At 43.5% G+C, this 11963-nt stretch overlaps 1 protein-coding gene across 1 annotated transcript; it reads right to left on the bottom strand.

Moving 5' to 3' along the window:
- LOC100737926 (PRAME family member 27-like) lies at nucleotides 1-2973 on the bottom strand. Its single transcript, XM_003481967.1, has 3 exons — nucleotides 2687-2973; nucleotides 1607-2185; nucleotides 1-583 (listed from the first exon to the last, which is right to left on the bottom strand). The coding sequence occupies exons 1-3, from the start codon at nucleotides 2971-2973 to the stop codon at nucleotides 1-3; spliced, it is 1449 nt and encodes a 482-aa protein (XP_003482015.1).

Below are 11963 nucleotides of genomic sequence, written 5' to 3'. Positions count from 1 at the left end.
TTAGAGACGAGGCGGGCGTTTATTACAGTGGTATGTAACAAGCTCCATGTGATAGAATGTATCATCACCACAGTGAAGACAGGGGCTGGAGCTAAGCCAGATGATCCTGGGTCGTCCTAAAGTTCTCATAATCTCAATCAACTCAGCCTTAAGCTTAGCAAGTCTTCCCACGTGGAGAGTTCCCTGAGAGCCATAACTCTCCTGAGGGGCAGGATAAAACTCTTCAGTTAAGCTGGGCAGCCCATCAGTATGGCACAGCAGCTTCTCAATGATGGCCATAGAGAGAGGGTTCCCACGAATACTGAAGGAGCTGAGCTGGGAGCAGTGGCTCAGGGCAGGCAGGATGGCTTCCAGTTGGGAGTCCATGATCCCACACTCATCTAAGCCAAGCTCCTGGATGGTGGCTGCAACATTCTCCAGCAGATCTTTGAGGAGCTTGGGATTAAAGTTGGTCAGCTTGATGCCACTCAGATCCAGACTCTTTAGCTGACTGATGTTGGGGCACTGGGACAGATATGTCAAGTCTGACTCCATAAGCAGGAAGTGAGTTATTGAGAGGGTGTCCAAGGGGGTCTTCAGGCACCTAGGGAGAAATCAAAGAATTACTTCTGGGAAAGTGGGGTGGCAGGTGACCTCAAGTTGGGAAAGAAGTGATTTTCCCAAGACCAAGGTCATTCTGACCCTGTGATGAAGATCAATACTCAGGATACTCAGTCTCACTTTAGCCTGAGTCTTTTCACCTGCATTGTGTGACTGGGTCAAGTTTACCAAGTCTAGAAAGCTCTCTTTCCTCGTCTGTCAAGCAGGGTACAACATACTCCACTTCCTAATGGGGATAAATGAAAATAATGGAATATCTGGAACATGTTCAGAGGAGAGTCTGACCCCTGTGGACATCATGGGTGGACATCACTGAATTTTCACACAGGAAAGAAATCAAGGCAAAAAATGCTCTCAGCCCAGGCTTTCTTCAGCTCATTGCTTGGGCCCAACGTTTTGTCAACTCTGGGTCAGATAAGGAACCTGGATAACATGAATAATTAACCAGCCTGGGCAAGATCCCACAAGATCCTGGCTAAGGTCACCAGTCTGCAGGGGTTGACTTACATCCCTGCATCATCTGCAAACCACCCATCACTTTTTAGTATCCTTGGGTTTCAGCTCTCTTACCATCATTTCCAGAATCATGCATTTCCCATGTATTAATTACCTTATCTGTAGCAGAAAACAATATTTAATGGACAGGAATTTTGAGACAGACTGATTGTCACAAAGGCAGTGAGCACAGAGCTCCTCTTTAGAAATACTCGGGTCTGAGGTGGTTTCCCCTCGTCAGTGCCCTCTTTTCTCACTTATTTTTAGTCACCTGAATGAACACAGGCATCTCTAAGAAGAAACAGAAGAAACGGACAAACCCTCCCTCAGGACATATGAATCCCCTGATCTATAGCTTCCTAGCATGAGTCTCTCTATCCCACTTTGTCTCTCTAATTTGATTTGTGCAGTTATGTGATACCACACATCAGGTCATAGCAGCAAAGGAAAGAGTTCATCTGACATTCTAGTGTTGTGTTCATTGTAAAGGGGCCAGTGGTGCCATCCTCACCTGAGCATCTGGTCCAGGCGACCTTGGAGGAAGGAGGGAGTTTCCAGGTAGAGATCCCGGAGGTGGTGCAGCCTGAGGAACTGAGAGGTAAATTGGTCCATCTGCTGCTGCTGCTCCTCCTGCTCCTCCGAGGGAGACACGTGAAGAGGGGAGAAGAGGAGCCTCTGCACATTGCTCATCTGACCCAGGAAAGGAGCAAACCTGGCGAGGGTGGCCAGCTGCCACGTGCAGTTCACTTGCACCTCCTGGAGACAGTCCAGTGGCATCATACTCAGAAACTGCACAGTGCTTTCTATGGGCATTGACTCAATCTTCAGCTTCTTACAGCACAGGTGTATTGAATCTTTTCTTCTCGCCACCCACAGGAGGAGGTAGAGGAGGCATTCATCCATGGCTGCTTCACTGAGGCAAAGCTCTATGAACACTTCCAAGGGAGCCATGGCATGTTCTTTCCTTGAACTGTCCTCAGTCACTGGTGCCATCAGGGAGCCTGAGGACACATGGTCCTTGTCTCCTGACCACATGCTCCAGAAGTACTGTCCAGTATTCCTCAAATCCAGCACCCGCAGTTTGCACCTCCTATGGAGAGAGAGCAGATCAGTTGGGATGCTTTAAGATCCACATTGAACATGGAATGAAAACAGCTTTGAGATCCACATTGAACACAGAATGAAAACACAGTCTCAGAATTTAGGCAACACTCAGACTGCCCACCTGTGCCTTTATGTCACATGCCCGACATGGTCACATTCCTGACATCGGGTACTCCCTTGCCCTCTTCTTCTCTCTCTGCCTTGCTTACCTCCAGCTCCATTTCCCCTTCCAGCCTTCCTGTTCTCCACTTCTAGTGCCTTTAAACATTCCCGGGAGGACATGCGGGCATGTTCTTTCAGGTTCCCCTACATCTTAGGCATTCCTACACTTCTGTGTGTGTCTTCTTTCTTTCTTTTTTTTTGGGGGGGGGGCTGCACCTGAGGCATGTGAAAGTTCCCAGGCTAGCTGCCTGTCTATGCCACAACACCACCAACTGTCTCTTCAGGGACTCTCGGGACCCTACTAGGCTACCTGAATCAGACTCACCTGGGGTGAACCTTCTGGGCAAGCAAGGCATTAAGCCCATCCAGCACTGCTTTTAAAGTTCCCATGTGAGGCACATTCATCAGGCCCCCCAGTGGCAGGCGGACAAAGGGCCAGGCTTGCACCATGGCTGTCAGTGTCTCCCTGTGTCTTCCATAGAAGGCCTCCATGAACAGTGGTGGGAAGAGCTCCGTGGGTAGAAACTCCAGTGCAGCGATGGCTGAGGCCTCATCTCTCAGCAGATTCATTCCAGCCAGTTCCAGGAGTCTGAGTGGGGTCTGGACATTCATCCTGACTCTCTCGCTAAGGGAATCCTGTGGAAACTACCTGGGAATAAGGCATCTTTCTCAGGCCAAGCATGAGCATACCTTAGTCTGCCTCCCCCCCCCCATTCAGAGGAACCAAATCAGGACCAAGGTCATGGAGAGTAGAAGAGCATCCTCATTTTGCTCCAATTAAATTCGGAGCTCAGTGGGTACAAAGCCATAACTTTGCTTCTTCTGGCACCAGAACAGGCATCTCACATGTACCAAGGAAGAAGAACAGCAACCACTAGGCTCTTCATTTCCTTTCACTGTTTTGCCAAATCATATCCCACTGGGAAGGGGATGCCAAGAAGCCTGAAAGCTGACCCCATCTTTCCTGGGGGAAATCTTTCAATCCATTATTTAGGGCCATAACTATGGGAGTTGGAATGTCATGAAGACCAACAAACCCTGCATCCTCACTTACCATAGGTAACCTGACGGGTAAAGATAAAGAAGATACCTCAAATGAAGGCCATATATGCACAAAGGAAATATTTTAAATTTCTAGAAATGAAATTCCAGGAGTTCCCATGTGGCACTGTGGAGATGAATCAAACTAATAACAATGAAGTTGCAGGTTTGATCTCTGGCTTTGGTCAGTGGTAATGGGATCCAGTGTTGCCGTGAGCTGTGGTGTAGGTCACAGACATGGCTCAGATCCTACATTGCTGTGGCTGTGGCTGTGGCTGTCATCTGTAGCTTTTATCAACCCCTAGTCTGGAAACCTCCATATGCCACGTGTGTGGTCCTAAAAGGCAAAAAAAAAAAAAAAAAAAAGAGAGAGAGAGAGAGAGAGAGAAAAGAAACAAAATTCCAAACAGGGAGATTATTTTCATTAAAAAGAATATGTGATTGATTAAGACATTTAACAATGAAGTAAGTGAGTACACAAATCAATATGTTGGGGCTTAAGGCAAAACTAAATTTATAGGCAAAACCAAAGCCTTAAATATGTTTATCTGAAAAGAAAGACTCTTGCTTCCATCTTGAGTTGAATGCCACCATTCAAGACCCACCCATGGGTAAGATGAGGGTGTCCTTAACTGAAGCCAATAATTTACCAGTTCTGATGAGGTGGGCAGGGTGTTCAGACCTCAGATCTGGTGCAGAGCCCAGGCAGTGACTCCAGAGGGAGAAGTTTCTGAATCTCTTCCTTGGTGCCTGAGGGTTTTATAGACTTTTCTAAACACTTCTTCTCCCTTTCCAACTACTAATGTCCAATCAGAAAGTGATACCTGATTAGATCCTCGACTATCCTGGGGGCGGGGGGGGGGGGGTTTAATCCTGATTGGATTTTTGTCTTTCTTCAGATGAATTGACTGAATCAGAAAGAATAGGGAGAAAGGAGGGCATCAAGGCATTGTCCACTGAAGCTCTCCACAAACCTTCATTCAGTTTCACCAATAGTTGTAGCCCTGGGTATTAGATAGGGAAGGGTTTAATCTGTTCCTGTGGTTAGAAATAAAAACAAAAACATAATACCCAAGGCAATCTACAGATTCAGTGAAATCCCTATCAAATTACCAGGGGTATTCTTCACAGAACTAGAACAGTATATTTTAAAATTTGCTTGGAAACACAAGAGACCCCAAATAGCAAAAGCAATATCGAAAAAGAAAAACAGAAATGGAGGCATCAAGCTCCCTGACCTCAGACAAAACTGCAAAGCTACAATTATCAAAACAATATGGTACTGGCACAAAAACAGAAATATGTATCAATGGAACAGGATAGAAAGCCCAGAAATAAACCCAAGCACCTATGGTCGACTAATCTATGATAAAGGAGGCAAGAACATACAGTAGAAAAAAAGTCTCTTCAATAAGTGGTGCTGGGAAAACTGGACAGATACTTGCCAAAGAATATTAAAAGTCTTTAACATCATACACAAAAATAAACCCTAAATGGGTTAAAGACCTAAATATAAGGCCAGATACTATACAATTCCTTGAGGAAAACATAGACAGAATGCTCTTTGACATAAATCACTGTAGCATCTTTTTTGATTCACTCCCTAGAATAATGACAATAAAGACATAAATAAACCAGTGGGACCTAGTTAAACCCAAAAGCCTTTGCACAGCAAAAGAAGCCACTGGGGGGAAAAAAAAGATAACCTCACAGAATGGGAGAAAATCTTTGTAAATGATGTGACAGTCAAGGGCCTCATCTCCAAAATATACAAACAGGTCATACAACTCGACAGCAAAAAATCAAACAACCCAATTGAAAAATGAGCAGAAGACCTAGTCATTTCTCCAAAGAAAACATACAGATGGCCAAATGCTCAACATCACTAATGACTGAGAAATGCAAATCAAAACTACAATGAGGTACCACCTCACTCCAGTCAGAATGGCCATCATTAAGAAGTCAACAAATAACAAATGCTAGAGAGGGTGTGGAAAAAATGGTACCCTCAGAGTTCCCGTCGTGGCGCAGTGGTTAACGAATCCGACTAGGAACCATGAGGTTGCTGGTTTGATCCCTGGCCTTGCTCAGTGGGTTAAGGATCTGGTGTTGCCGTGAGCTGTGGTGTAGGTTGCAGACGCGGCTCCGATCCCGCGTTGCTGTGGCTCTGGTGTAGGCCGGTGGCTACAGCTCCGATTGGACCCCTAGCCTGGGAACCTCCATATGCTGAGGAAGCGGCCCAAGAAATAGCAACAACAACAACAACAAAAAGACAAAAAAAAAAAAAAAAATGGTACCCTCCTTCACTGTTGGTGGGAATGTAAATTGGTACAACCACTGTGGAAAACAGGATGGAGGTACCTCAGAATATAGAATTACCATATGATCCAGCAACCCCATTCCTGGGCATACATCCAGACAAAACTTTCATTGAAAAAGATACAGGCACCCATTATGCTCATCACAGCGCTATTCACAATAGCCAAGGCATGGAAACAATTTAAATGTCCATTTACAGATGAATGGATTAAGAAGATGTGGTACATATATACAATAGAATAGTACTCACCCATTGAAAATACAAACTAACGCCATTTGCCATTTGTAGCAACGTGGATGGAACTAGAGATTCTAATACCAAGTGATTCTAATACCAGAAAAAGAAAGACAAATACCATATCACTTATTTGTAGACTCTAAAATATGGTACAAATGATCTCTACAAAATAGAAACAGATCATGGCCGAGCAGAACAGACCTGTGGTTCAGGTGGTGAGGGTGGGGGTTTGGGGTTTTGTTGTTGTTGCTGTTTGCCATTTCTTGGGCCGCTCCTGCGGCATATGGAGGTTCCCAGGCTAGGGGTCGAATTGGAGCTGTAGTGACAGGGGGCCTATGCCAGAGCCACATCAACGAGGGATCTGAGCCGTGTCTGCAAATTACACCACAGCTCACTGGCAACTCCAGATCCTTAACCCACTGAGCAAGGCCAGGGATCAAACCCGCAACCTCAGGGTTCCTAGTCGGATTCGTTAACCACTGAGCCAAAACCCCAATTCGGATTTGGGGTTTTGGATGCAAACTGTTACGTTTGGAATGGATGGGCAATGGGGCGCTACTGTACAGCCCAGGGAACTATGTGTGACTGGGTCACTTTGCTGTACAACAGAACTTGAAGAAACATTGTATACCAACTATACTTTAACAAAAAAATAACACACACAAAGAAACAAAAAAAACATAATAGGATTATGGTGCTTTCCAAGGTAGGTGAAAGTAAAATGCAGGTCATACGATTGATTTTTAAATGGAATTATGCTCATATAATATTCCATACAAAAATATAATCAGATTATATTAAATTCTTTATTTGAAGAGACCTCTAAATCGGAAACATTTTAAATAACTTTTATAAAAAGTTGTTTTATTAGTATCTTTAAAAAATTAGAAAGTGGGTTTTTTTTAATATATATATATATATATATACACATATACTTTTATACTTATATAATGATTAACCTAAGATGTCGCTTAAAACTAATGAAATAAAAACTGGTAGTTGCTGTTGTGGCTCAGTGGGTTAAGGAACAAATGTTTTCTTGATGAGGATGCAGTTTCAATCTCTGGCCTCACACAGTGGGTTAAAGATCCAGCATTGCCAAAAGCTGCGGCTCAGATCTGGTGTTGCTGTGGCTGTGGCATAGGCATCAGCAATTCCTACTGGTGGAATTTCCATATGCCACAGATGCGGCTGTAAAAAGAAAACACACACACATAAACAAACAGAAACCAAAAAAACCCACAAAAACCTGTTTGGAAAGCTTTGTTTATAGTCTCAACTTCACCTCAGTGATTCTTACACAAGGTAATACTAGTTTTTGTTTCCCTAAAAAAAAAGACATCTTTTCTCTTTAACTACTACCTACAACAAGCTAGCAAAGTATACCTTTGTAAACAAAGATGAAGTTTACATCCCCCACTTTTTTGTTTTTTGTTTTTTTTTTTTTGCTTTTTAGGGCCCCACACACAGCATATGGAAGGAAGTTCCCAGGCTAAGGGTCGATGGGCTAGGGGTTGAATCAGAGCTTCAGCTGCCAGCCTACACCACAGCCATAGCAACATGGGATCCTTAACCCACTGAGCGAGGCCAGGGATTGAACCTGCATCTTCATGGATACTAGTCGGTTCATTACAGCTGAGCCACAGTGGGAACTCTGAAGCATTTATCTTTTTTTCTCTCGACCTGATCCCTCCAGAATTTGGCCCCTGACTTGGCTCCCCTGTGGACTTGCTTGTTTACTGTGACAAGATTACACCTTGTTCTACTAATCATTAATTTGTTCTCTCAGTTTTCAAATTATTTATGCCTTGTGCCTCTCTCTGCTGTACTATGAATTTATTAACGTTAAGCTTTATAACATATCTCACATGTTTTAAAAGATTATTGACTCTTGGGAGTTCCCATCCTGGCTCAATGGTTAATGAACATGACTAGTATCCATGAGGATGTGGGTTTGATCCCTGGCCTCACTCAGTAGGTTAAGGATCCGACCTTACCGTGAGCTGTGGTGTAGGTCCCAGCCGCGGCTCGGATCCCGTGTTGCTGTGGCTCTGGTGTAGGCTGGCAGCTACAGCTCCATTTGGTCTCCTAGCCTGGGAACTTCCATATGCTGCGGATGTGGTCCTAAAAAGCCAAAAAAAAAAAAAAAAGAGGAAAGAAAGAAAAAGGAAAAAACATTCCAAACAGGTTTTTCATTAAGAAGAAAAGCTTCTTGATAAAACTTTTTCAAATGACATAAACCAAAATACAAATGAAAAGATTTGGGATGAAGGCAAAATTACAGGCTTGAGGCAAAACCAAAACCTTAAATTGCTTCATCCAGAATGACGGAAGAAGGGAAACTCTCCGTGGCGTCTTGGGCTGCAGTCTACCTTTAAGACACACTTGCCATAGATGAGAGGTTGTCCTTAGCTGACCTCCGTAACTTACCAGGTCAGACGGTGATTGGTGGGTTCTCAGACCTCGACTCAGACGTAGGGGAGAATCCAGGCAGCTGACTAAGAAGTGTTGGCATCCCTTCTAGGTGGCCTGAGGCTTTTATAAAACTTCCTAATCCCATTTTCTCTCTTTGCAACTACTCACTTCCAATCAGAAAGCCTATAAGATTGAATTCCAGAATGCCCCTCAGGTAAATGCTGATTAGTTCTCTGTCAATTTCCATATGAACTGATGGAGCCAGATCTCCCTTCATGAAAGAGGAAGACTAAAGGGTGGGGAAATAGGACTCCCAACACTCATTACATTGGATCCACAAAATTGGATTCGTTTTGCAAATATGGACAGTTACAGCCCTGGGTGTGAGACAGGGAAAGGATTATCAGTTACTCACATTATACAAAAGCAAAACCAAAAAGATACACAAAAACTTGAAGGTATCCTCCTTGTTGGGGATCTTTGGCCATCTCAAACTTGGAAATGTCTCAAAACTAAATCAGCTTCATAAAAACAGTGTGTCATTTCCAAAGGAAACAAAATAAGCATCTATTTGAAATTGTTCTTTTAGTGCCATGTCTAAAACTTAGCAGATCATGAGTCAATTCAGGTACCAAAGCAAGTGCAATTGGGGATGTGATTGGTCATCCAGGCTTAACTCAGGGCTTTTCTGAAGGACATCAAGTCAAAATCACCATGAGAGTAAGAGTGTGTGCTGGGCAGTGTGGAGTTGGCCATTCCTAAAGGATGACTCAAACATCATATACCCTTTCCCCGCCTTGGGGAAGAGGAACATTAAAAGACTTCTCTAGATGGCTTTTAGAATCTAAACAGGACTGTCTAAGAGGAGACAGGGTCATCTTCAAGTGTGTTTCCTCCTAGAAATTTGGGATCAGGATAGCATATTGACATGAAAACACATGTGAGCAGAGGGAGACATGGCCACCCCTGTAAAAATAAGGGCATTTCCAAAACTGAAAGCCTCTGAGGGTGCTTTGGGAATTTGGAGCTGGGGGAGGGGGGGAAATAAACACGGATCTGTCACACCTAACCTGTTCTCTTTATGGCAGCTGCTGCCACTCAGCCTTTTCTTTTAAGTTCTTCCCCAGGAGATGCAATGCTGATGGCAATTACCTTCAGGTACATTCTAGGGCCTGGGGGCTGAAGCATAATCCCATTAACCCCTTTGAAGAATTTTTGATAGTCTTTACTCAAATATAGGTAAGGTCAACACAAATTCTGATCAAAGTGACACCATTAGGCACAGAAATAAAATTCTGGCTTTCTCTACATATGCAGCAGTGTTCACAAATTTCAACATGTTTCCCCACAAAATTCAGAAGGTTTATTTATGTTTAAAGATCTGCCATGGTGAGTTGAGGGAGGTCTCCCATCCTGGGCTGCATCATATGGAGATTCTTTTGAAGTTTCAGGACACAAAGAAAGCAAAACCCTTTCTCCACAGCCCTCAAATTTTCCATGTGTCTCTCTCCACACTCCCATTCAATGTGATGCTCAAACCATTCCTATAGACCACTGCCCACCAAGGCTCCAGTATTTGAAAAATAGTCTCCATCTTGGTACTTCCTGGAAGACCCCATTCAAATTGTATTTCTACCCCAAGTAAAAGTGGCCTTTGAATAAATTGGATTAAGCTGGATTGTACTCAAGAGACAGTTTAACTCCCAGGATAGCCACCACCTTTGTTAATGAGCTGTGGTAAAGTGAGATTGGGAACAGTAGTAATCATTATTGAACACAACCCAGGAGCAATGATGTCAGCCCTTGTCACTCACTACTTCAAATAGCCTTCCCAGAAAATGTAAATTTCACTGCTCTTTCCCCATTGGTAGGCTTGTGAATTCAGATCTGGGCTTGGGTGGGGAAGCTGTCTGCTTCCACCCAGTGAATAAGTGGTAGAGTCCTTGGGGTGAGGGGCTCAGAAGGACCCCCCTGTTCTCAGACTTCCTCAGTGTGGGAAAGAACTGACCTAGAGATTTCACATGAAGGTCAGTGGAAATGGGAAATTGCAGAGTCCAAGCTGGAGATGTTTCTATGGGATGCCAGCTTCTGTGAGATTCAGGGAGACAGGAGGATCAAAGCATTGGCATGTTCCAGAAATTATAAAAGCCCAACACTCTGCCTTCCCCCTGGGGTAAGGGGATCTCCTCCGTCCACCTCCACATAGAGCCTCTACTCAGAGGACACACAGGTCACACAGATGAGGCAAGAGCACATGTGCACAGAGATGCCCCCCTCCCCACCCAATATTTGGCCCAGCAGGACTCCCAGTTTCTGGTGAGAAGTCTGGATTGGTTTTTGCTGTTGCTGTTGCTGTTTTATGGCTGCACATGCAGCATACGGAAGTTTCTGGGCCAGGGACTGAATCCAAGCCATGACCTGTGCCATAGCTGCGGCAATGCTAGATCCTTTAAGGCACTGCTCTTGGGTGAGGATTGAACCCATACCTCTGCAGTGCCCCAAGCTGCTGCAGTCAGATTCTTCCCCCACTGGTTAAGCAATGAGGTCCTACTGTACAGCATAGGGAACTGTATCCAAACTCTTGGGATAGAACAAAATGGAACATAATATGAGAAAAAAATATAAATATATATATGATATATCACTATGCTGTACAACAGAAATTGACACAACAGTAAATCAATTATAAAATAAAATAAAATACTGTACCTAGTTAGCTAAGATGCAGAGCAAATGAATGACTTCAATAAGCCCAGGCTCTTGCATTTTTCCCATACATAGAAAGGCATGAAAATCATGAACTTGAGATGTATCATTTTTGTCACAGGCAAAAATCTTTTGACGTTTTTCTAATGTTTTTTCTTTAGCAAAAGATTCTGTATGTCTGGCTGCTCCCTTATCTCTTTAGAGCAGTTCCTCAGAGCTATCTCAGAGGCTACCTTTCTGTGCTGCAATGCTCTGTAAGGACACACACACACACACACACACACACACAAAACATATTTCTCAACGGTAAGGCTGTACGTTTTTTGTCTGTGGACATGCTCTCCCAAGAACTAATCTCAGTCCAAAATGCCCTGTCCTCACTCACCTGATTTCCAAGAGTTGGATGGAAATTCTCTGTACTTTCCATTCAGTTTTACTGTGACTCTAAAGCTGCTCTTAAAAGCAAAGTCTGCTTTAAAAAATATCATTGCAAAGCCTTTCAGCTCTAAAATTACAGTGATTTGTACATATATATATTTTAAAAGAAACCGTTCTTGTTTATTGATCATTAAGCCAAGTTAAACATTTTAAAAAGCACTCATGTGATTTTTTTTGCCATTTCCAAGGCATGCAGGAGCTCCCAGCTCAGGAATCAAACCCAAAAATACAGCAGTGACATCCCAAAAGCTTAACCTCTAAGCCAGCAATAAATTTCCTCCCAAGTAGTCTTTAAAAGTACTAATTACCTACTAACCCCACGCAAACTATTATTTTTGGAATGGATAAGCAATGAGATCCTACTGTATATCACAGGGAACTATACAAAATCTCTTAGGATAGAACATGATGGACGATGATATGAAAAAAGAACATGTATGCCTGG

Source organism: Sus scrofa, chromosome 6 (genome assembly GCF_000003025.6).
Source record: "Sus scrofa isolate TJ Tabasco breed Duroc chromosome 6, Sscrofa11.1, whole genome shotgun sequence".
Taxonomy (NCBI): Eukaryota; Metazoa; Chordata; class Mammalia; order Artiodactyla; family Suidae; genus Sus; species Sus scrofa.
This window is presented reverse-complemented; position numbering and strand designations above follow the sequence as displayed.

Excerpts from the sequence above, each read along its gene's own strand:
- LOC100737926 (XM_003481967.1), bottom strand. The coding sequence starts at position 2,973 with ATGAATGTCCAGACCCCACTCAGACTCCTGGAACTGGCTGGAATGAAT. Across the intron at positions 2,186-2,686 it reads GCCCAGAAGGTTCACCCCAG|GAGGTGCAAACTGCGGGTGC; the intron begins GTGAGTCTGATT and ends CTCTCTCCATAG. Across the intron at positions 584-1,606 it reads CGCCTGGACCAGATGCTCAG|GTGCCTGAAGACCCCCTTGG; the intron begins GTGAGGATGGCA and ends ATTTCTCCCTAG.